This window comes from Camelina sativa, chromosome 11, assembly GCF_000633955.1.
Source record: "Camelina sativa cultivar DH55 chromosome 11, Cs, whole genome shotgun sequence".
Taxonomy (NCBI): domain Eukaryota; kingdom Viridiplantae; phylum Streptophyta; class Magnoliopsida; order Brassicales; family Brassicaceae; genus Camelina; species Camelina sativa.
The window spans coordinates 14,315,775-14,342,986 of NC_025695.1; the positions used below are offsets into that span (position 1 = coordinate 14,315,775).

At 35.2% G+C, this 27,212-nt stretch overlaps 1 protein-coding gene, 1 long non-coding RNA gene and 1 pseudogene across 5 annotated transcripts; all 3 read right to left on the reverse strand.

Annotated features, from left to right (window-relative positions):
• LOC104723315 lies at positions 9,436–12,178 on the reverse strand (annotated as a pseudogene).
• On the reverse strand, positions 21,460–24,064 carry LOC104723316 (probable tRNA N6-adenosine threonylcarbamoyltransferase). 2 transcript variants are annotated; one of them, XM_019233285.1, is made up of 5 exons: positions 23,965–24,064; positions 23,170–23,744; positions 22,309–22,868; positions 22,066–22,221; positions 21,460–21,978 (listed from the first exon to the last, which is right to left on the reverse strand). In XM_019233285.1, the coding sequence occupies exons 3-5, from the start codon at positions 22,864–22,866 to the stop codon at positions 21,628–21,630; spliced, it is 1,065 nt and encodes a 354-aa protein (XP_019088830.1). In that variant the 5' UTR covers positions 22,867–22,868; positions 23,170–23,744; positions 23,965–24,064; the 3' UTR covers positions 21,460–21,627. The 2 variants fall into 2 exon arrangements, with proteins under 2 accessions (XP_019088830.1, XP_019088829.1); XM_019233284.1 differs by having other exon boundaries at positions 23,170–23,833.
• Positions 24,181–25,338, reverse strand: LOC109127742. Of its 3 annotated transcripts, none has more exons than XR_002034408.1 (4): positions 24,990–25,338; positions 24,660–24,861; positions 24,330–24,568; positions 24,181–24,241 (listed from the first exon to the last, which is right to left on the reverse strand). It is a non-coding gene; the product is annotated as an uncharacterized LOC109127742 (long non-coding RNA). The 3 variants fall into 3 exon arrangements; XR_002034407.1 differs by having other exon boundaries at positions 24,660–24,864; XR_002034409.1 differs by having other exon boundaries at positions 24,660–24,769; positions 24,990–25,334.

The window sequence follows — 27,212 nt, forward strand, 5'->3', positions numbered from 1 at the left end:
CCCCCCCCCCCATGCCAGTCCTCTTTCTTAAAAATGTGTCCATCTTGAAGCTTATCCAAAATGTATTGGACTCCCATATCGTCAAAGTCATCACCCCAAGAGTAATCTTGAAGGTCACAGTCACAGTCTGTAGTGTCTAATATGCTTTGAACTTCAATCTGCGTTGAAAATAAAAAAAATATCAGCATCTTAAATCCCAAAGAGTATGAAAATTAAGTTGTCTAATAGATTATAAAATTTACACTCGGATCATTCTCGATTTCTGTAATTGTGGAATTGTGGAAGGTCTTAAGCATAGTCAATTGGAGGACCGAACGATCAGTAAACCTCAACTCATCCTCTGTTTCAGGAAGATATTTTTTCAATAGCGGAATGGCATAAAGAAATATCAGTTGGAAGGAAAGTGTAAACCTGTGCGTAGATGTATGCGACTAGTTAAATTTGTCAACTAGTTTCTCCACACAATCCACTTTATCTCCAACTTCAACCATTTCTATGTCTTACCAAATGCTACACGCCCCCATGGATATTTGGCAAATGCATCAACATCTTTGACCATCTCCACAATTTTTTTGGTCGCTCTAACAGTTGATGAGTCGCAAACCAATATACCCTCAACTATTACAATTAGCGCCAATTGTAACCTCCTTGCGCCATCCATTTTTTTTCCTTCGGCATCCTCTTGTCTAGTTTCAACATATTCACAATCTCTTGTATAGTGTATGATTTCTTTGGTCCTAATAGACTCTTACAGTAAGGTTCATCACCTTCCCCTGGATTCTGTATTTTCGCAATATCGTTTTGACTTGGCAATTTCCCGCAGTTCAGACCAGTGGCAATAACAAACTCTCTGAGGGAAAATCGTATGGGATGACCGCCATAAACAAACCACAGCTCATGTCTCTTCTTAGTAACAAGTGATCGACAAAGGATTTGATGGAACAGTTTCCCTGACAGCGAGCTCTTCCTTACTAGTAGTCGGAACAGACAAACAAACGGGGAAGACTTAAGTCACTCAAACTCTTTCGTCCCATCTAAGACTTCAACAATGTCGGGGAGATATTCTGGCTTCGAGTAAGAGTTGATATGTCCTTTCTGAGGATCAATTAGTTGCGAATAGCCTAGGAGGTAGGAGCTCTAAATCACTCCGTAAGATTGTTGGATGTGGGCTCATGTTCCTGTGTGGTAAATAACAAGAGACTTTACTGAAGTATACGTCATCTCGATAGACAAAATAATGGTTGACAAGGTGTAAATCCGATAGACAATATCAAAATTAGAGTAGACCAATTCATAACAACTTTGCGTGGTAGACATTAATCTTCCACATTGTAGACATTAATCTGTTGACAATTGTCTACTAGTATACAATAACGAAAGACAATATCGAAGTTAACCTTATCTCGATAGACAAATATTGAAGGACATCATCTAAATTCGAATAGACAACTTCTGAATCCGAATAGACCAATTCATATGAACATTTTCAAAGTTTACAGATCTGGTCCTTAAGGTTACGGGAACCTACTGCGATGTCGTCCACTGGAATTTAAATAATTTTTAAAACCTGACCGTGACGTGTGGGCAGTCGGGAAATCCCCTTGGGTTTTCTCGTTGACGGAAGCAGAGGGATTTTTTGGACTACTGTCAATTTATTACTATAAATAAAGATACAAATATCGTCGGGCAAATGAAGAAAAGTACCCTTCTACGGTGGCATATAGTGTTGAGAAATTCATCGCCATCGCGAACTAACGACGTCCCAATAAAATTTCGGACCCACACCAAACTTCGTCAGCCGTCCTACCAGAGATAATGAAGACAGTTCAGTAAGCGGATTTTTTATTTTGTTAAACGGTGATGCGAGTAACAAACACAGAGCCGCGTAAGAGAGACCTGCGTAGAAGAGAAACTGAACGACGATTCGGTTTCGGAGGTTAGGGTAAGAAGGTTAATTTTTCTTTACTAATGTTTGGCCGAACGATATTTTTGTAATTCGTTTCATACCTAATGCCATTGCTATAGTAGATTTCGAAAGGTGTAACCGATTATGGCACATTCGAAAAGATTTTTTACTTTTTATGGCACTTAGTTAGTTTTCTCATGTTTATAAGTGTGGTCTATGCAAATCTCGTAGACTAATGTGAATAAGGGTTGTAACTTGTAAGTGAGATTGTGAAGTCGAATCAGTATGGGCAATAATATATATATTATAACTAAGTGAATAAGGGTTGTAACTGAGATTTTTTAATATATTTTTATACAATTCAAGTAATAATTTTTTTTTTTGACCTCACAAATTCATATTTTCTCTTCTCTTTCTAAATATAGATTTGATTTGGACCTCAATTAACTCATAATTTCATATTATAGTTTTATACATTTATTTATCATTATATTGATGATGACATATTAATAACATAAAAATAGGATATGTTTCTCTCTAATGTTGACACCTCAGTTTTTTAGTTGAAGGAGGAGTTGACAAATCAGTTAAAATATGTAACAAATAAAATTATAACATTAACATACATCAGTGTTTTGTTTGCCTACATGGATAATATTCATTCTTGTTTTGTGCACAGCTTTTAATTAAGTTTGTCTTTTTGTTGCAGTGGTACAAGATTTGTCTTCGTAATGGGCTCTGTTTCATTTTTAATATTCTTCAATTGGGCTCTCTTACCCTTTGGTCCACTAATCTGTTTCGATTGGAGTATTCTTAACCGCAAAAACAACTGTACATAGAAAACAAAGAAAACTTTTCTTAATTGCAATTATGTTTTTTTACATTATTACATTACCTACACTGCTACACAATTTGTTTTAGCTCTTCTACCAATAGTATGTAGCACAATCACTAGAACGCATCCAAGTTGCTAAAATAGATTTTTTTTTTAAAACATATAACTTACAATACGTCACTTATTCAATAAAAAATGCAAACAAAGTCAATGTTATCAAAACCTGCATGCTAATGATTCATTTAACAAGTTGATAAACAAGTAACATCTAAAGAAAAAAAGAGTAAAATCTAAAATACCAGTTCACATTTATCATTTTATTTATAACTTGTAAAATCTTAAATAGATAGCCAATTAAATTAAATAATACAGTTAAGCATTTCATGTATAATAAAAATCCTTCTATCTTCCACATCACTTTTATCATTAGTCAATAGTATTGATTTGTGATATTAACAAGTTATGATTAGTTACGTTATTCATTTCTTTTGTTTATTTTTGTCTAACGCTTTGGTAATCTAACTGTGGGAACAAACCATACAATTACTCCTGGACCAAAAAAAAAAAAAAAACCATACAATTGTTTAATCTACACTTCATTCTAAGAGTGAGCTACGTTAATCTCTCGATGTGTGGAGGATAAACATTAGTTGTTGGATTCTTCATTCTTGGAGCAACATACATAAACTTTACGTATTACCAAACAAAAATTATCATATGTCTATCTTATTTCATGCATTTACTAAGAATATAGATGTGATTTCTTTTACGGTGATAATTGCAGTGTTTGAATTTTTGTTAAGCCAATTATACAATTAAATATATCCAACTTAAAATGTAAACGCATAACAAATACAACGAAGTTATAAACCATTGTAGGTTTTTTTTTTTCCAGTACATTTCTATATTTTATCACTGTGTAAATCATAATTTTTATGATTAACATAATTTCAGAAAATTAAAAATCATATATTTAATATCATATGCATTTAAAAACATATTAAAAATATCCTGCGGCATCGAGCGGGTCTAACCTAGTATCATATAAATATCTCAACTGTTAATATCCTATATCTTCTATAGAATTGTTTTCAATTCTTTCTACTGAGAGATTTCATAATTGTTGCTGCCTCCACAACGCTCTTAGGGGTTCTTCTCTGCAAGTCGGCTTCGTAGTGTCGGAACGCAGCGTCAAGAGCCTGGCAGAGAAAACAGGTTTATCATCAATTCATAAACCAGATTACAATGCAAGTTTTGGCTGGTGAAACCGGACATATGCAATGTGACTTGACCAAGAAGCTAACCTGTTGCATGGGATGAACCAGTAAAGAAACCTGATGCTGGAGATCAGATTGCACGGACTCTTTCATCGCCTGAGTCATGAATGGGTTAATATCACGGGGACAATACACAGGAATAATAGACCATATCTAATAAGCTTCAACTACAATCTTGAGCCAAGTTTACCCAAATTTTTCATGTTTGTGTTGCATTGGTATGAGAGATTAGGAACTACTGTTCTAATGGATTACTCCGAGTTGCTTATTATATCAAAAAGACTTGAGGAATTTCATAACATACCTCGAGTTGTGAATAACCATTGGACATTGCATCCTTCAGCCTACCAGCCTGCATAGTTACATATAACATCCTAGCATAAAGAACTTGTTCTTGGTGTAAGATTAGTTCGAAAATTTCCTTAGAAAGCCAAGGAATCTATGTATATAGCAAATTCTGGGATGGGGAGATTTCTGAAACAGAAAGAAAAGAAAAAATTTTACCTTGGTATGAAAATATGTAGTTGTTAGGGTAAGATGACCAAAAATGTCTCAGTAATTCTTTTATTGATGTCAAGAACTGCAGACGAAAGAAATTTTACAATGCATTTGAGGGCACAACAGAATAGATAGACATTTTCATATAACCAATCTGTACTTATCAGTATATAATAGAGCTTCTCGTAACTTGGGATATTGGAAAAATTTGGAACTTACATGTAAAACTTGAAGATCCTCCATTTCTGCTAACTTGGACATTCTCTCCAATCTCTCCTGATTAGAGTCTCTGGTGGTTTCACTATCAGCTTTTCTTACTACTAGGGGTAATAAAGATGGATAACGAAGTCAGACAGATATAAAGTGTGGCTTTGGGCATTGATCAGCACAGAGAAAAGCAAAAGTAGAATATAATATAACAGAATGAAACAGCAGACCTTGATTAACCCGTGTGATAGCCTCTGCAACAATCCTCGTATCTTCTGACTCAACATCTGCTTTCGAATTTAAGTAATAAGTTAGCACCATTGTAAACTTACCACCAAGAACTAAAGTCAAAAAGGCCAAAAATACATGTTTCTATTTCGTGAACTATACAAAATCGAAAGAGGTGCTTAGAGGTGTTTTTACCAAAGATTTATAACATTTTTTAGAGTTAAATATTAATGATACTTAAACCATTCATAATATTTTAAACTTTCTATGGAAGTATTTATAGTATTTTTAAACATTCATTAAATTTAAATATTTATAATATTTGAATCTTTTAAAAGTTTCAATAATTATAATATTTTAAACTTTTCAACTACATCTAAAGTTTCAATATTGTTAATATTTTAAACTTTTTAAAATATTATAAAATTTTGAAGATTTTTAGAAGTTTTAATTTGCTATATTAAACCAAATAAAACTTTTAAATTTGTACGCTTGATAAGTTTCAACCGATACGTTGTAGGTTGGATCGGGTTTTTGCAAATGAATAGTGGCATGATTTGTTTACTGATTCTTTTAGGGAATATTTACCAAGGATTGCATCAGATCACATGTCGGTGATAGCGGTAATTGAGAACAAAATTCGCCGGGGTAAAAACAGCTTTCGCTTTGATCGACGTTGGCTTGACAAGGAGGGTCTTTTTGGAGCCATTGCGGAGGGGTGGGATGTGGGAGGCGGTTTACCGTCTACTTCTCTAGTGGACAAAATTACTACTTGTTGGCGGGCTATTTCTCAGTGGCGAAAGCTCAGGTTCCGTACGGGCGGGAAACAATTGAAGATTTGAAATCTAAATTAGCGGCAGCCCAAGAGAATGACAGTACAACGGTAGAGGAGATTGCGGAGCTTACTTGGCGATTACGGGAGGCATATCGGGATGAGGAGGTTTATTGGTATCAGAAAAGTAGAAGTCGGTGGATGAGATTCAGGGATCATAATACCAGTTATTTTCATGCTCAGCCAAAGCAACGTAGGGTCAGGAACCGACTTGTCGGTCTTCATGATCAACATGGTACTTGGTCGACAGAGGAAAGTGTGATCCAACATACTGCGGTTTCGTATTTTCAGGAGCTTTTCACTTCATCGGATCCGTCAGATTTTGAGGAGAGTCTTGCCGAGATCGGTGTATCGGTTGGGCAGGCTACAAATGATTCCTTAACGCGGGAGGTTTCCGAATCGGAGATTAAGCAGGTGTTGTTCATGATGCATCCGGATAAAGCTTCGGGACCGGATGGTATGACGGCATTATTTTATCAGAAAGCTTGGAATACGGTTAACGCGGATTTGGTCCTTCTGGTTAATTCCTTTATTCAAGAGGGGGTTTTTGACAAACGGTTAAATGAGACAAATATTTGCCTTATTCCAAAGGTGGAGAAACCGACCATGATGTCTGAATTACGTCCTATTAGTTTGTGCAATGTTGGGTATAAAATTATTTCTAAGGTCTTATGTCAACAACTTCGCGAAATTCTTCCGGTTTCCGAAACGCAGTCGGCGTTTGTGGCGGGTCGTTATATTTCAGATAATATCTTGATCGCACAAGAGCTGTTTCATGGGCTTTGCACTAACCCTTCGTGTAAAGGGAAATTTATGGCCATCAAGACGGATATAAGTAAGGCCTATGATAGGGTGTAATGGCCTTTTGTCGAGAATCTGCTTAGAAGGCTTGGTTTTTGTGAAAAATGGATATCTTGGATCATGTGGTGTGTGACATCAGTCCAATATAGGGTCTTGATTAATGGTCATCCTCATGGATCCATTATTCCCGATAGAGGATTGAGACAGGGCGACCCTCTGTCGCCTTATCTTTTTATTTTGTGTACGGAGGTGCGTATTGCCCATTTTCGGAAAGCAGAACAAGCGAAGCAACTTACCGGTAACAGGGTTTCAACTGCTTGTCCTCCCATCTCTCATCTATTATTTACGGATGATAGATTGTTCTTTCGTCGGGCGACAAAGGAGCAGTGTGAGGTGGTGTTGAGGATCCTTAAGCAATATGAGCGGATTTCTGGTTAGCAAATAAATTTCCAGAAGTCCTCTGTCCAATTTGGACACACGGTGGATGTTGATCTCCGGGAGGAATTAAAGGGAGTTTTGGGTATATCAAACTTGGGCGGGATGAGTTCTTAGTTAGGCATCCCGGAGAGTTTAGGTGGCTCTAAAAATTTTTTTTTTCTTTTGTTCAAGATAAGTTACAAGCACAGGCTAGTGGGTGGCCCGCTCGGTTGTTGTCCAAAGGGGGTAAGGAGGTGATGATTAAGTAGGTAGCCACGGCGGTCCCTATCTTTGTGATGTCGTGTTTCCGTCTCCCAAAGACGGTCACAAGGAATTTGACCAGCGCCATTTCGAATTTTTGGTGGAGCTTGTCTGGGCAATCTCGGGGTCTCCATTGGATCGCCTGGGACAAGCTGTGTTTCAGCAAAGATGATGGAGGGATGGGTTTTAGGAGTTTAGATGATTATAACACGGCATTGCTTGCCAAACAACTTTGTCGCCTTATAACAGTTCCGGATTCTCTTTATGCACGGGTGTTTAAAGGTTGTTACTATCGGCATTCTGATCCTTTGGATCCAATCAAATCTTACTCGCCATCTTATGGGTGGCAGAGTATAGTTTCTGCTCGCTCTCTGGTTAATAAATGACTGATTAAACGGGTAGGATCTGGTGATTCCATTTCGGTATGGACTGACCCATGGATCCCTACCCAATCCCCGAGACCAGCAATGAGCACATGGCTCCCTTATGACCCTCTGCTACGAGTTTCAAACCTTATTGACAGGAGTTCTAACTCCTGAGATATGGCTCAACTTGCCGTTACTTTTGTTCCGGAAGATGTTGCTATAATTTCTGCCTTACCTTTGCGACAACCGGACAAACCGGATTTGCTGGGATGACATTTTACTAAGTCTGGTAAATATACGGTTAAGTCAGGGTATCATATTCTTCGTTCAAATATGACGACTCCAGCTGAGTCGCAAGTTTTGGGACCCAGCATTATGCCGCTTCAGGCCTTTGTGTGGAAAATTAGGTGCCCCCGAAACTCCGTCATTTTATGTGGCAAGTGCTCTCGGGATGCGTGGCGGTTACGGCTAATTTACGGAAACATGGTATAGGTGATGATGTCATGTGTGGTCTTTGTGGTTCTCGGGAGGAGACAATTAATCATGTCCTCTTTGAATGCTCCCCAGCGAGACAGGTTTGGGCTTTGTCGCAGTTTCCGACAGCCCTGGGTGTCTTTCCATTGAGATCAGTTTTCACTAACATGGATTTCCTCTTTTGGAGGTTTACCAATGTTCCAACACAGGAATTCTTTCCCTGGATTTTGTGGTACATTTGGAAGGCGCGCAATGACAAGGTTTTTGGTAACCTGGATTCAAATCCCCTTGCTATCTTACGGATAGCGGAGGATGAGGCAAAGGCATGGGTTCTGGCTCAGACAGAGGATATGGTATTCGATCCGACGGGTAATAATGCGGCTGTACTCGATAGGAATAGGGGATTCACATTCCCTCGGTCCTCCTCGAGTTATATTTGTTTTGTAGATGGTTCTTGGAAAGCAACAGATAGCTATGCGGGTAGAGGATGGTTTTGTACGTCACCTTCAGGTAGTGACCCTTCTATGGGAGCTGCCAACCTTCGACGCTGTCTCTCCCCTCTTCATGCCGAGATTGAAGCCCTTATTTGGGCTATGCGTTGCATGATCGGGGCGGACAATCAATCTGTCGTTTTTCTCATCGACTGCTCCGACTTAGTGAAAATGGTGTCTTCACCTTTCGAGTGGCCAGCTTTTACGCCTTATTTGGAGGACATACAGGCGGATAGAGAGGAGTTTGATTCTTTTGCTTTGGTCTACGTCCCTCACTCTCAAAATGGTAAATCGGATAATTTAGCACGACGAGTTTGTGCAGAACCGCATTTAGTTACCTATGTAAACAATGTTCCTTCATTTTGGCTTATTTAAGCCATTTTTGTATGCTGTTGTCACAAAAAAAAAAAAAAAAAAAAAANTCAAGCTTCCTGTTCATTCGTAGTTGGAAGGATATTAGTCTTATTTATAATGGTTTCCATCTATCGTCTAAAATTTTCTAGCCGATGTGGAACGTTGTACATACTTTTATTTATAAGTATTATAATATAGAAATTTTACATAATTTTAAAAATGTTAAATATTGAGATGACTGATTGCGATTGGTCATTTAAAAAACTTAATATAGGCAATTCTGAATTTTTTTTAAATTGTTAATTAGTGAGATGGCAAATCCCTATTGGTTGTTTTAAATCCTAGGTGTACAGCTTTTAGGAGCTTGTAGCTTCTACTTTTAGCGTGTATGTTTTGTGTTAATATCTTATTTCTAATTTTATATACATAAAATTCAATTTATAAACCGACCCGGTTCTTGCTAAAGACAAACAAAACCAATTGGTGTGATTCTACTCAACCGGATAATCATACTTCTTGGTTCTTGCAGAAAGTTTAACAAAGTTACTAACTAAAAAACAGACTCATTTACTCTTCTTTAATAAATTTTATCTCCTGAAGCAATGTCTCTATATTAGGCCTATTGTTTGGTATCTCTTGTGTACAGCTTATCCCAATCCTCGCCAATGCAATCGCCTCTTGTTTATCAAACTCTCCACGGAGATATTCATCGATGAAACCGTTGACTTCTCCATCTTCAGCTGCAAGTCTCAGTGAAGTTGTAAGCATGAGTTTGCCAGATATTATCTGGAGTATGATGACTCCAAAGGCGAAAACATCGGTTTTCTCGGTGAATTTCCCGGTTGTGACGTATTCGGGAGCTAAGTATCCCATTGCTGCACTTGTTTTGAGCGCTGAGAAGACCATATCATCTGCTAGAAGGTTGTGTAAACCTGAATCAGCGATTAGTGGGTTGAGTTGCTCATCGAGTAGGATTTTTTTGAGTGAGATGTTTCGATGAATTGTTGTATGCTTCTTTTGTTGATCACTTCCATGTAAGTAAGCAATACATGTAAGAGTTTTGCGTGTTAGATATACATTTTTGTTTCCTGAAACAAACACAAAGAAGTGATCAAAAGACTTTAACCTTTTGCAATCCCTTTCATGATGGAGATTCTTGCAGGCCAAGCAAGAATTTTATTGGTTTCTTTTTCTTGTAAATCAAGAAAGTTCGAAAGCTTTCCTTTTGAAACAAAATTATAGTTGAGGAAACACTCTCCTCTGCCTCTAGAACAGCAGAATCCGCGTAGCTTCACTAGGTTTTCGTGTGACAGCGAAGATAAAAGCTTTAGACCGTTCATGAATTCGACTTCTTCGTTCTTGCAACTGCTTATGTTGATGCTTCTGATAGCTACCGGAGAACCATCTCTCAGGACTCCTTTGAACACTGAGGTTAACAACAAAGAGATGAGGCTCTTGTGAGAACTCAGCTCCGTTTCTGCTATCACCTAGCGGATCCCATTCTTTGGTGTAGGCAAGACTCACGAGAGGCGATGCACAGAGATATTTTTGCTGATCTGTGCTTAGTCTTCCCTCGGAAAACTCTGGTGTGTTACTAATCTTTTGCTTCCTTCTTCTGTAGCGTAAGAAGGTCAATATACCTGCACCAATCAGTGTTATAGCAACGGTGATCACGCTTGAAATTAACGCAACTTGTGTGAGTTTTGATGAGGATTTATGGCAATGTGTTTGATTGCAATGCTTCTGGAGATATACAGACTCAAAGATGTTGTGAGGAGATGACTTCTCAGTGTCTGTTTCACCCGAAGGCTGCTTGAATTCGATATTTGCTTCCTCGAAAGCAGAACAAGCTCTCAAAGAAGGGAAGTCAATACCACATAATCCGGTGTTGTTCTCAAACTGGAATCTCCCAGCCAACTTCTTGAGACCTTTTACAAGTTTAAAATAAATCAGTCAAGAAACAGAGATAAGCTTATACAAAGACATTTCAAGAATCAGCATAACTCACCAGGAGGAACAAGGCCAGAGAGAGTATTGTTGCGCAAGTCAAGAGTATCCAACTGAGCAATGTTGGCTAGGGTTTTTGGGATTAAACCTAACAGATTGTTGAAGCTCAAATCAAGCCTGCTTAACATACTCAAGTTCCCTAACCTCCAAGGAACCTCTCCAGTTAGTTTGTTGTGTTGCAGAGACAACACATTTAGTTTTTTCAAAGATCCAATGTCATTTGGTATCTTCCCTGTTAAGCTGTTGCAGCAAAGATCCATAACTGCAACAAAAGACAAACACAACCATTCAAATCAAACAAGGTGAGAAGTCGGTGAAGTGTGGTTTAAGGTAGTTCAGCTCTGTGGAATCTAACGGTATAGTAAGATGCTAACCTTGCAAGCCAGCCATGGAGCCTATCTCTGCCGGAATCTCGCCGGAGAAGTTGTTAAAATTGAGATAAAGATCTGATAATTCAGTGAGATTTGTGATCTCTTGAGGTATCTCTCCGGAGAGACTATTGTAATGCAAGTAAAGACCTGATAAACATTTGAGCTCTGCAACCGCCGGAGACAATTTTCCGGTCAAACGTTTCCCTTGTAAAGATATGTTTGCAACTTTCAGATGCTGGTTACAGGCGATTCCTTCGAAAGATCCGTCGCATGGGTCGCCGTTAAACGTCCATGATCGGAGAAGCTTGTTCTCAGGGTCAAGCGACGATTTGAGCTCCATTAAAGCTTTTAGCTCTGCGTTTCCTTGAACAGTTGGTGGAGTTGGAAGAAGGATTGAGAGAAGAACAAGTAACGTGACACTTACGGCAACCATTCTTGTCTTTACTACTGATCTTTTAGCTCATTTATAAAGCAGAGTACTCTGTTTTATAGAGCAGAGTAATAAACGAACGAAATTTATAGAGCAGAGTACTCTGTTTTGTTTTGTTGGACGAAGACAAGATATTTTTGTGTTTGTTTCTCGGATTTGGAAAACTCTATCTTTCCAATCTTGTGAATGAAAAGTTATTCTGCAGAATTTTCTGGTTTTGGAAGAGAAGAGAAAGAAGAAGAAGAAGAGGAACAGAGGCTGAGCTGGTATAAAGTGGGAAGACAAAACAATGCATTGAATACACTGTCTGTGTGAGACAGAGACGTGTACTACTTTTTGAAAAGGAAAGCCATATTCTTGAATCTTGATGACTTTTTTTGGTGATTTTTAACAGTTAATGTTCACATTTGTAAGTGGGGATGTGATGTAATTAGGTGCTTTGTTTATTTATGTCTATTTGCTCGAGATATTTGGGTTTATATCGCTTCCTTTGCATTGCCTTATGATTTAGACACATTTTTGGTAATATATCAAAAGTTTTGATTTAAAACAAAATTATGCTTTTTGTATAACCAAAATAAATAGTTTGTCAGCGTATGTATCATACATGTGCTCTGGTTATATAAAATGGTAAAATGGGAAAAGTGNGGCTGAGCTGGTGTAAAGTGGGAAGACAACACAATGCATTGAATACACTGTCTATGTGAGACAGAGACGTGTACTGCTTTTTGAAAAGGAAAGCCATATTCTTGAATCTTGATGACTTTTTGGTGATCTTTAACAGTTAATGTTCACATTTGTAAGTGGGGATGTAATGTAATTAGGTGTTTGTTTATTTATGTCTATTTGCTTGAGATCTTTGGGTTTATATCACTTTCTTTGCATTGGCTTATGATTTAGACACATTTTTGCAACTTTTTTGGTAATATTATGTTTTGATTTCAAAACAGAAATATGCTTTATAAGTACCAATTTTGTAATTTGTAGACAAAATAAGTAGAAAAATTATTGTCAGCGTATTTATCAAACATATATACGTGCCTTGGTAATAAAATGGGAAAAATGTAGAGTGGCTTTAATGTGAGAAAACGATCTAACAAGTGTAGTTGAAGTTCATGTTTTGGCGATTGGCATCTTTTTTTTCTCCGGTAATTTTTTTTTTTGGTAAAAAAAATACCGGATTAAATGTTCGGGGGATCTCCGGTAATTTTGAAGTGGATGAAATTGTAGATCATTATTATTTTAGTTTTTTTTCTTCTTCCAAATAATCGTATTATAAACCTGCCACTATCAGAATCGTATTATATAGTTTGAGAATTTCGATGTCAAAATTTCCATCAACAAGTCATTTGTATACTAAATCTCTCAGAGAAAGAAAAAGATTATCTCAAAAACCATTTGTCTTTTATTTGTTGGCATTTGAAGATAGAGGAAAGATGACTTTTGAGATGCTTTATCTCTTCTTTAATTACTTTGACCTTTACTTGATTGTTTTACTAATACTTTTGTCATTTTTTCCTTTTTCCAATCTCTTTTTTTTTCACTAGTCTTGTTTGAATCTATATGATGTATTTTTAATAACTTTTGAACACAAAGATTTAGAAAATTGTTCTCTTGTATATTAATCTATTCCATAGGATATAATATATATATATATATAATGATATAACTTTAGGGTTTAGGGTTTACACTAATGGACTGATAATGGGCATCCACATAATACAATATATTTATAACACTCCCCCATGGATGACTATTATAAAATTGTAGTCCCAAATGTGCATGTGAGATGCTGCCTCATTAAAAACCTTACCAGGAAAACTCAGTGGGAAAAACCATAGTTAAGGGAAAAAGAGTGCAGCGCGCTTTTACTCCCCCTCATTGAAATCTTCGAGATGACCGATCCAAAATGATGAGGTAGCTTCTCCAAAGTAATGGTTGGAAACGCCTTGATAAATGGTTCCCGAAATTTTCACTTGAACGAATCTGTAGTAAACGTGTATCGCCATTCTTCTATTGGTCATGGGTCTCGCAAGTGACTCATCTTTATCATTATCTTTGTTTCTCACAATCTCATCAATGTATTTCAAAAACTTTGAAGATGATAGTCTTTCACCATTGGAATCATAATATTCCTCTTCAGGTGTTTATCTTTCGCATGTTCTTTTGTTGTCTCATTAAAAACCTTTCATGGAAAACCCCAATTGGATAAAAACCATGATAAGGGAAAAAGAGTACAACCACGCTTATGATCATATTTCTCCCCCTGAAAGCATCATCTTCAGGTTATGCATTATGATCATATATATCATCTTTTCAGAACTGTTATAAACAGTGCTTTAGTGTACAAAACTCCTATGATCATCATATATTCTTCTGGGTCAGTGAACTTCAAGTCATTTGAGCCCCTTTCATATCGAAGATCTATTTCAACTTTAAGCCCAAAATTCATTTACATACAATCTTCCAAACAATCATCTTATACATAGGAGTTCTTCATAATCTCCTTGTAAAACTTTCTCTTTCAACTCTTCTTCTTATTATGGTACTACAAGACCATTTTTCTATGTAAGATAATGTAAGCATCTTNCAGCTCTGCGTTTCCTTGAACAGTTGGTGGAGTTGAAATAAAGATTGAGGGAAGAACAAGTAACGTGACAGTTACGGCAGCCATTCTTGTTTTTAGTACTGATCTTTTAGCTCATTTATAAAAGCAGAGTACTCTGTTTTATAGAGCAGAGTAATGAAGGAACGAATTTTATAGAGCAGAGTATTCTGTTTTGTTTTGGATTTGGAGCTATCTCTTTGTTAGACGAAGACAAGATATTTTTGTGTTTGTTTCTCGGATTTGGAAAACTCTATCTTTCCAATCTTGTGAATAAAAAGTTATTCTGCAGAATTTTCTGGTTTTGGAAGAGAAGAGAAAGAAGAAGAAGAAGAGGAACAGAGGCTGAGCTGGTGTAAAGTGGGAAGACAACACAATGCATTGAATACACTGTCTATGTGAGACAGAGACGTGTACTGCTTTTTGAAAAGGAAAGCCATATTCTTGAATCTTGATGACTTTTTGGTGATCTTTAACAGTTAATGTTCACATTTGTAAGTGGGGATGTAATGTAATTAGGTGTTTGTTTATTTATGTCTATTTGCTTGAGATCTTTGGGTTTATATCACTTTCTTTGCATTGGCTTATGATTTAGACACATTTTTGCAACTTTTTTGGTAATATTATGTTTTGATTTCAAAACAGAAATATGCTTTATAAGTACCAATTTTGTAATTTGTAGACAAAATAAGTAGAAAAATTATTGTCAGCGTATTTATCAAACATATATACGTGCCTTGGTAATAAAATGGGAAAAATGTAGAGTGGCTTTAATGTGAGAAAACGATCTAACAAGTGTAGTTGAAGTTCATGTTTTGGCGATTGGCATCTTTTTTTTCTCCGGTAATTTTTTTTTTTGGTAAAAAAAATACCGGATTAAATGTTCGGGGGATCTCCGGTAATTTTGAAGTGGATGAAATTGTAGATCATTATTATTTTAGTTTTTTTTCTTCTTCCAAATAATCGTATTATAAACCTGCCACTATCAGAATCGTATTATATAGTTTGAGAATTTCGATGTCAAAATTTCCATCAACAAGTCATTTGTATACTAAATCTCTCAGAGAAAGAAAAAGATTATCTCAAAAACCATTTGTCTTTTATTTGTTGGCATTTGAAGATAGAGGAAAGATGACTTTTGAGATGCTTTATCTCTTCTTTAATTACTTTGACCTTTACTTGATTGTTTTACTAATACTTTTGTCATTTTTTCCTTTTTCCAATCTCTTTTTTTTTCACTAGTCTTGTTTGAATCTATATGATGTATTTTTAATAACTTTTGAACACAAAGATTTAGAAAATTGTTCTCTTGTATATTAATCTATTCCATAGGATATAATATATATATATATATAATGATATAACTTTAGGGTTTAGGGTTTACACTAATGGACTGATAATGGGCATCCACATAATACAATATATTTATAACACTCCCCCATGGATGACTATTATAAAATTGTAGTCCCAAATGTGCATGTGAGATGCTGCCTCATTAAAAACCTTACCAGGAAAACTCAGTGGGAAAAACCATAGTTAAGGGAAAAAGAGTGCAGCGCGCTTTTACTCCCCCTCATTGAAATCTTCGAGATGACCGATCCAAAATGATGAGGTAGCTTCTCCAAAGTAATGGTTGGAAACGCCTTGATAAATGGTTCCCGAAATTTTCACTTGAACGAATCTGTAGTAAACGTGTATCGCCATTCTTCTATTGGTCATGGGTCTCGCAAGTGACTCATCTTTATCATTATCTTTGTTTCTCACAATCTCATCAATGTATTTCAAAAACTTTGAAGATGATAGTCTTTCACCATTGGAATCATAATATTCCTCTTCAGGTGTTTATCTTTCGCATGTTCTTTTGTTGTCTCATTAAAAACCTTTCATGGAAAACCCCAATTGGATAAAAACCATGATAAGGGAAAAAGAGTACAACCACGCTTATGATCATATTTCTCCCCCTGAAAGCATCATCTTCAGGTTATGCATTATGATCATATATATCATCTTTTCAGAACTGTTATAAACAGTGCTTTAGTGTACAAAACTCATATGATCATCATATATTCTTCTGGGTCAGTGAACTTCAAGTCATTTGAGCCCCTTTCATATCGAAGATCTATTTCAACTTTAAGCCCAAAATTCATTTACATACAATCTTCCAAACAATCATCTTATACATAGGAGTTCTTCATAATCTCCTTGTAAAACTTTCTCTTTCAACTCTTCTTCTTATTATGGTACTACAAGACCATTTTTCTATGTAAGATAATGTAAGCATCTTGAGATAACATCTCTCTCATCAGATGTCAAATCTGTAACCTCAAAAAATTTCATGAAATATCTGATCTTACACAATCTGATTTCTCCATCTTTCAGGAGTATATTTCATCACTGATTATTTCTCCATATATTCCTAGGTATATGAAATCTCTACCGGAGATCAGATAATATTTTCATCATCAACATATTTGCACTTATTTTGGTACCTTTCTTTTAACAAGAACCACTTGTAAGTGCTGAAAAGACAAGATACACATATAATTTTTTCTTTTAACGAGGTTCAGCAAAGGCCTATGTCCTCAAACTTTCTTGAAAATACTTCTTGAACACAATTAAAATTAGTGTTCAATCTCGGATTTACACAACCCTAAGATATTCACTTATCTTGTTACCGATTTATTTTCAACCCACTATGAGATCCCTAAGATTAACAACAATGATCTACACACATGATTCTCTCATGCAGATAAACTTTCACCATTTTCTCCTCAAAGGTGTCAAAAGTCTACAAAACGTTTTCTCGAGAACTATAAAATATTGCTTCTAGCAATATAATTACTTTAAGAGATATTTTTGACAGTTTGAAAACCTTATGGATAGACTGAATCAAGTTTTGTTCTTATTTCAAACTCATAAGGGATCTACATAGTTGCTTCCACCATATGAGAGTGCATTTCTCATAATAAATATCAAGTATTTATGAGAATCATTGTACTTCTACACGTACTTTATTTCTCATACAGATCCCCTTATGTCCCACTCATTTTACACTATTCAAGTGTAAGGACTACAAGTCCAAATATTATCTCTTTAAGAGACTATAACTATTTCATAGTTACTTCTTTCAATGATTAATCAATCATTCTTTGTGTACACTTTTCAATAGAACATTTTCTATTAACCTCGGTTTATGATCCTCGATTTTTATCAATAATATCATCAACTGCAATACTGCATGCAAACATATTATGACGTCGATTTGCTTATTGGTTCTTTTTTATTCTAGACATGAATCAACTTCTTGAGATTTCATTTCATTATCATTCTCACGTACCTGAATATCTTTCTTACTCATGTCTACATCTCTTCTAGAGAATTGTCATAACTCTTTGCTTCCTCAGTACCATATTAGTTTATGCTCCTTTTCTTTTCCGAGGATGCTTATATTTGGAACCATCAGTCTATCACACTTCATGTGATCTTTAGACTTACTAGTAGTTGATCTTATCCCCTTCTAGAATATTAATTTCAATTGGAGCACATCTGGTATATGTGACTTTGTCATTCAAGGTCAGAAAATGCCTTACAACATATTTGCTAAACTTTGCAAATAAATTATCTTTTTCAATTTCTATCGCACATTTCTTAGTACGAGGATCAAGATAATTTTTCCAATATTTATTTTTGCCAGCTGTTTATTTTCTCCCCATCATGTTGGAAAGACTGACTCACTGAAACAGTCTTTGAATCCTGAGCCTCAAATTCTCGAGATATTCAATATTTAAAAGAGATTCATATCCAACATATTTCCAACATTCTTTCAAATTCCATCTTAATCACCGTGGTGGAGCAACTCAACATGTATAACACATTTTAGATGGAATATATCTGGTTTCTGACCCAAACCAATTGTAATGGGGATTACTCATGATAATCTGTTGGCCCGATGTGAATTTATTGACATATAGATTCATTTTTGTCAATCACATAGCCTGGTTTCACCACCATTGTCAATTAACCAAATACTCTTTCAAACTCGAATATATGGTGGATGATCAGTCCACAATATCTCTTTGTATACGTACCAGAAAATTGACACTATCCAAATTCATGGGATCGGTGAAAACCATATAATCGGCTTGCTTTGTAAAGCAGCACACATAAAAAATCACTAGGAAAACTCTTCAGGTTCTCTAGTGAATGTTTTCAGAAAATTCTGATTATTCTTTTGCATCATTACTAAACCGGAATGGCTAAACCGGTCATGCCAAACAGTGAGATTTTCACAAAGCATTTTATCTTCTAGATAAAGCATGTAATCTCTAAGAATACTTTTCTTGTCTTGGGTAATACTTATGATTTCAAAGTATTTTCTTTGCTTATTGTCTCAACATGATTACTTTTCAAAACCTCAAGATTTGCTCTTTCATATGAGTGACTAAACTCATTTTGGGTGTGAACATAATCTTAGATTTTTTCCATCACCTCTGTATGTGGGATTCATTAATTCTCCCCCTCGAGATGATGACACTTCATGTCTATCAATCTCGATTTGAATCCCACTCTGTAATCAATAACATTCTCAAATTGGGTCATGTATCATATTTTAGACCTTTTTAACTTTGAGATTTGGGAGACTATAACACATTTATATCAAATTGTGTCACATAGATAATATTATATATACTCTTCCTGAGCTTTTAATACTTTTTTTTTCTCTACTACTTCTTAATATTGTAGTAGAATAGTGAAAATTGTCTCACACTAGCTTCTTTCATCATCATATATATATGAGATAAATACCTCATGTACTTATTATTCACTTATAGTGGAGATACTAGTCGACTTAACCGCGACCTTATGATGTGTATATCATACCCACATTTATAACCATTTTATAGCAACTTTCTTATCATTGATGTGGCATTTTCCTTTTTCTTTGCATAAAGTCATATTCAGTTCAGCGAATAGACCAAGTCAATAGGATATGATTTACATCAACATCTCATAATTTTACACAGTCACAAAAAAAATAAGATTACAATATTTTTAAAATATTTTTCACTATATTGTGTCTTACATGACAACAATATTTTGTGACAAGTAGAATATATTTCCAACAATGATATTATCTTCTATTATAATCTTGGTTATAAGTGGAATTAAGTTGTTTATATATATTCTCTTATAGACTTTTAGTCATTTACTTTCTTTAGATTATTCTAAAGAACTAGTAAATTTTTATGGACATATACTTGGACTTAAACCTCCCCATAGAAGTGATGCCAAGAAAACATGATCAATAATTATTATTTAGTAATTTGTTACTAAATTTTCAATGTATTCACCAAAAAGATTGGTGACATGATTTAAAATATTTCATCATGATATTATATCTAATTTTAATTAGATTTAAATTTGTGATTAAATAAATAAAATAAATCACAAACTTGTTAAATAAATCACAAATTTGTGATATTATAAACAATCATGCACATAAGTGATTGTTAAATATTAAAGATCATCATTCTTTTTTTTTTTTTTTTTTTTTTTTTTTTAAAATCCACATGAAACTATTGAACCATTAACTTATAATGGAACAAGCAATAATATGACGTATGTGATTCCATAACACAAAACACTTTTTAGACTAATGTTTCAAAGAAGCATTAAATCTACATGTCTATTAAAGTATGAAAGAATACTTATCTTTTAAGTGGAGAGATCACTGTAAGAGATCCAAAACAAAGATGAAGTCCATGGTGACAATCGCTTATTCAGCTGTCCATATCAAATCCTTAGATTATGATAATTCTTTGGTTAGAAAAAAATTAACCAAACTAAACTATTAGACATAAAATATACAGATCGATTAAAACCGTAAATCATGTGCTATGACCATGAAACGATCCGATCGATTAGGTGTAAATTAATGCATAGATTTTCTAAATCAATGATATGGTATCTAAACTACCGAATATGATATAGGTTATAAATCTTATACATCTCAGTAATATAAGATACGAGACCTACTTTAATAGGCGACAATCGATAGTTATTATTATTAGTTTCATAGTTTGGTAATCGATAATACTTCTCTCGCGTGATTTTGGAGACGGAGGCGAAAACGTTGATCTTTTTACTTCACTATGAGATATAAATTACTCCTTCAAACAAAAGACACACTTTTTTGTCAAACCAATGATATACCAAACTTAATAACCAATAAATCCAAATAATCAAGGTAAAACAATAACGAATGATGATGTAGTAAATAAACATCATGTACCAAAGAAGCTATGTNGCAAACCATTATAATAGAGATCATGAAACGACGAGTTATTATACACATATATGCTTAAATCATGATTTGACTAAAGCATAGAAAGTACTTATCTGTATTGAATCGTAGATGGTCGTCGTCGTCGGAGAACGAAGGCTAGGTTTGGTAAGACTTCTTTTAGCTCAAACGGTAAAGGTTTTTTTTTTTTTTTTAAGACGGCTAGGGTTTAGAAAGGTTTAGAGCGTGCTGATAACATGTTGTGAACACAGAGATTTAGGAAATTGTTCTCTTGTATATTAATCTATCCTATAGGATATAACATATATATAGTGATACAACTTTAGGGTTTAGAATTTACACTAATGGGCCGATAATACAATATATTTATAACATAGACTACTTTTTTGTAGGGGTTTTAGTATTGTTGTATAATAGTATATACACATATACATCTAAGTACACGTTTATGTGTGATTTGATCTAGAACTCTAATTTCTCTAGAACGTTCAGTGACTATATTTTTTTCTCCCACTTTTCGTTTCAGTACGTGGTGACACATTTCCATAAAAGTGTCCATCGATTGAATTAACCATTCCCTTACGTTATACATATAAAAAAAAAAACAGTTCTTACTTTTAGTAGTGCCGTTTATCTTCACAGTTGATTTTGTATGACTAAGGAAGACTAATGCACTAATCCCTCCACCATTATCGGTAGAAATGTCGACTTTTTGAGCAACTAAAGTATAAAACAAATAGCAAACATTTATCGAAATGCAACACAGAAAATTTGAACTTTTACAAAGCTCACTTTGAAATTTGAAAGCGTTATTACACCCATCACGAAACTATTCGAATCAAAAGAAAAACAATCATATAATTTGACTAATAAAAGACATTTAATCTTTAACTACTTATAAAAAAAAAACAATTTATCGAGTACAGAGAGATTCAATCTCAAAACGAAACAAATGGGCACAGAATCAAATAGCAGCAACGTTCTTATTATCCCCAAGTACCAAATCTTCTTTCTCTCGCCATACCGCATGAACTTCGTCTGTGCGAAATCGCTGTGTAAAGGTAGAGTCTTGGATCGGCGTTTCAATACCATTAACAAACGCGAGTAGACCCGTGTAAGCAATCATAGCTCCATTGTCAATACAGTAACGATCATCCGTTGCAAATAGCTTTCCATCACGTTCAGAACACATAGTCCTCATCATGTCCTGCAAACGCTCGTTACACCCGACACCTCCAACTATCAAAACGTCTTTCTTGTCACAATGCGCCATTGCTCTTTCCGTAATCTCAACCAACATCGCAAACACAGTTTCCTGCAACGTTCAAATTACTCTTAAAAGTCCAAAACTTTGCATTCATGTGGCAAAGATACAACATTTAAGAACAAGTGATAGCCTTACTTGAAGGGAATAGCACAAATCTGCTGGAGTGCACTCGTTATTTTTGAGCTTCTCCTCTGCAGTAGTTTCAATATAACTCAAGATTCCACTGAAAGATACATCCATACCTTTAACAGCATAAGGAAGATCAATAAAGTTTTCTCCTTTCTTCGCAAGCTAGTGAAATAAGAAAAACCGGGTTAACATTGTTCTTTAATCTTTATAGAACAGAGATAACTTTTACACTCTCAAGATAAAATCTACCTGCTCGATGTTATAACCAGGGCTTGGATCATTAGAAAGCTTCAAGACTCTAGCAAACCGATCCAAACAATTACCAACAGCAATATCAATGGTCTCACCAAAAATCCGGTACCTACCTTCACTATAAGCAATCACCTGAGTGTTCCCACCACTCACATACAAAACAACGGGATCAACAGCACCAGTAACTACTCTCCCCATCTCAATGTGAGCCACACAATGATTCACAGCGACAATTGGCTTTTTCCAAAGCTGTGACAAGACCCTAACAACAATAGCTGAGACCTGAAACGGTGCTCCCATCCCAGGACCTTTGGTATAACAAATACAATCAATTTCTTCAGGAGTTACTTGAGAAGTCTCAAGAGCTGATATGACTAAAGGAAGAATATGGTCAAGATGATGATGTGCAGTCTCTCTAGGAAGGAAACCATGACCAGGCGGTGTTATGTAAGTATGCCGAGGATTCGCTAAGATTGTACCGTCTAATGTCACTATTCCAACACCAATCTTGTTAGCTGAACCCTCAAAACCAATAGCTATCATCTTTTTCTTCATATCTACACAAAGAACAACAAATTTAGGACTAGATGAAGTAAAAAAACTCAAACTTTACTCGGAACAATCATTAGTTACAGCGTAAACGTTGACATGATAAACAAGAGTACTCATTTCATAGACTGGTATTGGTATTGAGAGAGACCCAACAATAGATTCGTATAAACCTTAAGTTTCGTTTCCTCTAAGATGAGAGAGCTCTAAACCCTAGAAACTCTTTTAATCCTAAACCTAGAAACAAATTCAATTCGAGGCACAACACAACGACCCATGAACTGTAGATTGAATTGAATCAAAACTAACCTGAAGCTGCGAGATGGGCGGAATCAGAAGTAGGTCACAAAGCTCAAAGCCAAACGAAATCAGACAGAGCTAGAAACGACGAGGTTTCAGTTTCTCTCAGGACGTATGTGATACGGCATCGTTTTAGTGTGAGGTTCAAAAAATAAGAGCATCTTTATTGGTAGGTTTATATTTTTGGGTTCTTACATTTTTTAGTATTAAAAAGTATACTTTTATAAAATAAGAACCTTTTGTTTGTTAATTAAAATTGTACTTCTCCAATGGTAAACTCTTATAAGTGAGGTTTTTAGTTAAAAAAAAAAAATTAGTTTTTAAATATTTAAACAATGAAGATTTTATTATTGCATTCATAAACTTTTAAACATACAAAACATAAAATCATATAAAAATAGAAGCAGAAATCACAAATGGGTGCATAAATTAGAAGGATCAGTGAATAAATTAGAAGGAGTGCAAACTTATCTATAAGCACGTCTCATGAGTGCAAACTAACCCACTCCATATTGCTGCAGGGAGCCACTGTTGTGATCCTTTGACAACGGTATGACAGAAGCTGTTGGTTTTTGCACCACCTCCTGAGAGAAAAACAAAGAAGACCAATAAATAGAAATTTGTGTTAGTAAATTTGAAGTGGGCGGCTTCTCGAGTTCCACTTCAGTAGCACCTTGTTGTTCCAAAAAAAAAAAAAAAAAGAATCAATGGGTANAAATAAAGAATCCATGGGTAGACAAGGGGTGTACTCGAAACAGGGCAAAGAAAAGAAAAAAAATCTGAGAGGAATTTGAGATTACTTACAGAGCAATAAGAAGAGGATCATTTGGGTCAATAAGTCACCATCATCCTTAACAGCAATGGGAAGAAAGTAAACCTCCATATATCTTCGTCATCTAGAGAAGCTGAAACAACAAAACCAAAAAGTCTCAGTCTCAGTCTCAGTCTCACTAATGGATGGGGACTACTTTTACTTAAGCGAAAAGTATTGAGTTATTGTGAGTACTGAGTAATGGAACGACTTGCCTGAGTAAAGCAAAAATATCCAAATGAGAGTTAGAACACGAACACGCACACACACCTGTTAAACCCAAAACAAACAAACCCATTAAAAAAAAAGAAGAAGCAAATTCGACTCAGCGGACAAGTAAAGAAAGACTTATCTATACCTCTTAATCGATTAGTTTGATGTTGTTACTTTAAGAACGCCCTCCGGCAACCGTTTTTGATCTGAATATACTTGGTACTGTCACATATATAACAAATCAAGGGGAGGAACACCGTAACCACCCAATGGACCACCCTAACATTATAAATGTCACATATAACAAAATCATGAAATCAGAAGGCCAAATTTTGGATGGGATTCTCTCGTATTCAACACAGCGGAGGTATCCATTCACACAACCTGCAAGACCAGAGCCAAAAAAACCTTTGATTTACCATTCAAGCATCTTCCTCTCGAGACTCGGAAAACCAAAAACATTCCTTTTACTAACCTTCAGCCCATATAGGATAGATAGACATATTGACACCTAAACTAACACCAGCACCATGATGAGCTATAAGCAGAAACCGAGAGATAGCCACTTCTATGAACTGCCCAGTTCTGAACCCAGAAATCAGAATATAGCAATACATAAGCTTTCATCGCCGGGTAAGCTTTCAATACATAAGCTTTCATAAAAGTTGCGAGAAACCCTGCTGTCAAACAGAAACATAAACGTATAAACCCGAATAAAAATACCCAAACTCTGAAAATCATAGAACCGTAATTTCTAAATCCTTACTAAACAAAAAAATTGATACAAGAATAAAGATAAACATACCATGAGAAAGAGATTGGTGATTGAACATCTCCGATTTGGTGAAGGAAAGGCTACGACTTGGTGGTCTCTGATTTCATCCAACCAACTTGTCGATTAACTCACAGAGAATCGCCGTTGAGATCCGCCATCGGTGGGGAGGTTGAGCTTAAAGGCCGAGAACAGATAAAAGTCACCAAAACCCGAATCGATCTACTCCACTTCCAACAGATCATTGAGAAAAATCTCAATCAATTTCGCAACTCTTCGTCGCGAGAGAGAGAGAGAGAAGAAGAAAAAAAAAGAAATTGTAAATTTTTTTCTTTTATATTAAATATTACATCCAACCATTTTTTAGCACGTCCATGGTTCTTAGAAATTCTTAAACCCCCTTAGCCAAGAGGTTATTCTTAGTGATATTATCATTTTTGATTTATTTTTAATCAGATTAAACCTAAGAAATATTGCTAAGAAGTACCCACAAAGATGGTCTAATTTTGGGTTATGGTAAAGAGAATTTTTTTAGTAATGTCTCTTCTTTTATACCCTTTTTTAAAATGTCCCTTTTGGTGGTCATTTTCAATTCTACTCCTCCTTTTATTTCGTAAAGACAATTTTGCCATTTTTTTTATAATTATACCGACAATCTTCATCTTCGTCTCTTCTTCTCTGTCGTCATCTATCCTTCTCCGTCGTCATCTATCCTTCTCCAGTCGCATCTCTCCTTCTCCGGTCGTATCTTTCCTTCTCCGGTCGCATCTCTCCTTCGCCGTTGTCACTACTTCTCCCGTAGTCTTAGTCCTCTCTTTTACTTCGTCGTCTCTTCTTCTCCCATCGTGTAAGCTTGTTTTTTGAATTTTAATTTTAATTTCAATTTCAATTTTGTGTTAGCTATTAGATTGTTGTTTCGATTTCAAATTTGATGTCAGATTTTTTTTAGGTCTTAAGCACTTGTTCTTTTGATCTGTTCGTGATTATAAAGTCCTTTATTAAATCTTTGGACATCTATTGTTGTTCTTTGATATAGTTGTTGGGATCTCTCTTCTTTTAATGTAGTTTTGTAATTCGTGATATTGGTTTGTTTTCTCAGGACTTGTTTGGGTGTACAAATGATTGAATTATATTCATTATGTGGATTGTGGAAGTTGAACAACAAGATTCATTAGGAATTTGAGATGGATAATGAAACGGGAGCTTCTTTGATTAACATTGATGAGAATACTAGATTTAGTGAGTTGGTAAAGATCCTATTAGAAGATTTTGACATTGATATTCAGGCACAATGTTTAAAGCTTAGTTATACATTGCTTGCTATGTCTGCTACCATAGGTAGTATTCCTATATTTATTAGAAATGATAGGCAGCTTGAAGGTTTTAAACTCAAATATGCACAAAGTGGACGAGTTCTTCATCTATGTGTTAATGTTGAGGATTTTTGTGTGACTGTTGAGCAGGTACTTTTAGTAAATTCATTCTCTTATTCTTTCTAATATTGTTTTAGAAAAGTAACTGATTTGACGAATGTTTCTTTATCAGGGCCAACCTAGCTCTACTCCTTTTATTGAGAGTGTTACTGCTGTTACTCAGGTAACTTTCTACTTTAGAATTTTAATTATTTATTTCTTACAAAACCTTATAAAATCCTTTGAAAACACTTGTAAAACGTTTTAAATACTTTACATCTCCTTTCAGGATCAAACTAGCTCAAATCTGTTTGTTGGAAATGCTATCGATGTTTCTACTGCTACTCATACTCATGTAACTTACAATGGCATAAATGTTTTAATTGCCTTTTCAACCCCTTTTAAAAATCTTTGAAAACAGTTGTAAACCTTATTAAATCCTTTGAAATCACTTGTAAAACCTTTAAAATACTTGTACTTTCAGGGTCAACCAATACCAAATTCATATGTCGAAAGTGTTCCTCGTTTTTATTGTTCTCCTGTTGCTTCTTCAAGTCAACATACTGGCTCCGATGATGATTTTACTGCTACTACTACACATACTCAGGTAACTTACAATGGCATTACCCCTTTTAAAACCTTTGGTAAATCCATTTAAACACTTTAAAAAGCCTTTGAAAACAGTTGTAAACCTTATTAAATCCTTTGAAATCACTTGTAAACCTTTTAAATACTTTACAAATCTTTTAAAAATTCATTGATTTGTACTTTCAGGCTCAACCAATACCAAATCCATATGTCGAGAGTGTTCCTCGTAACATGACAACCTCTGGTTCTTCACACT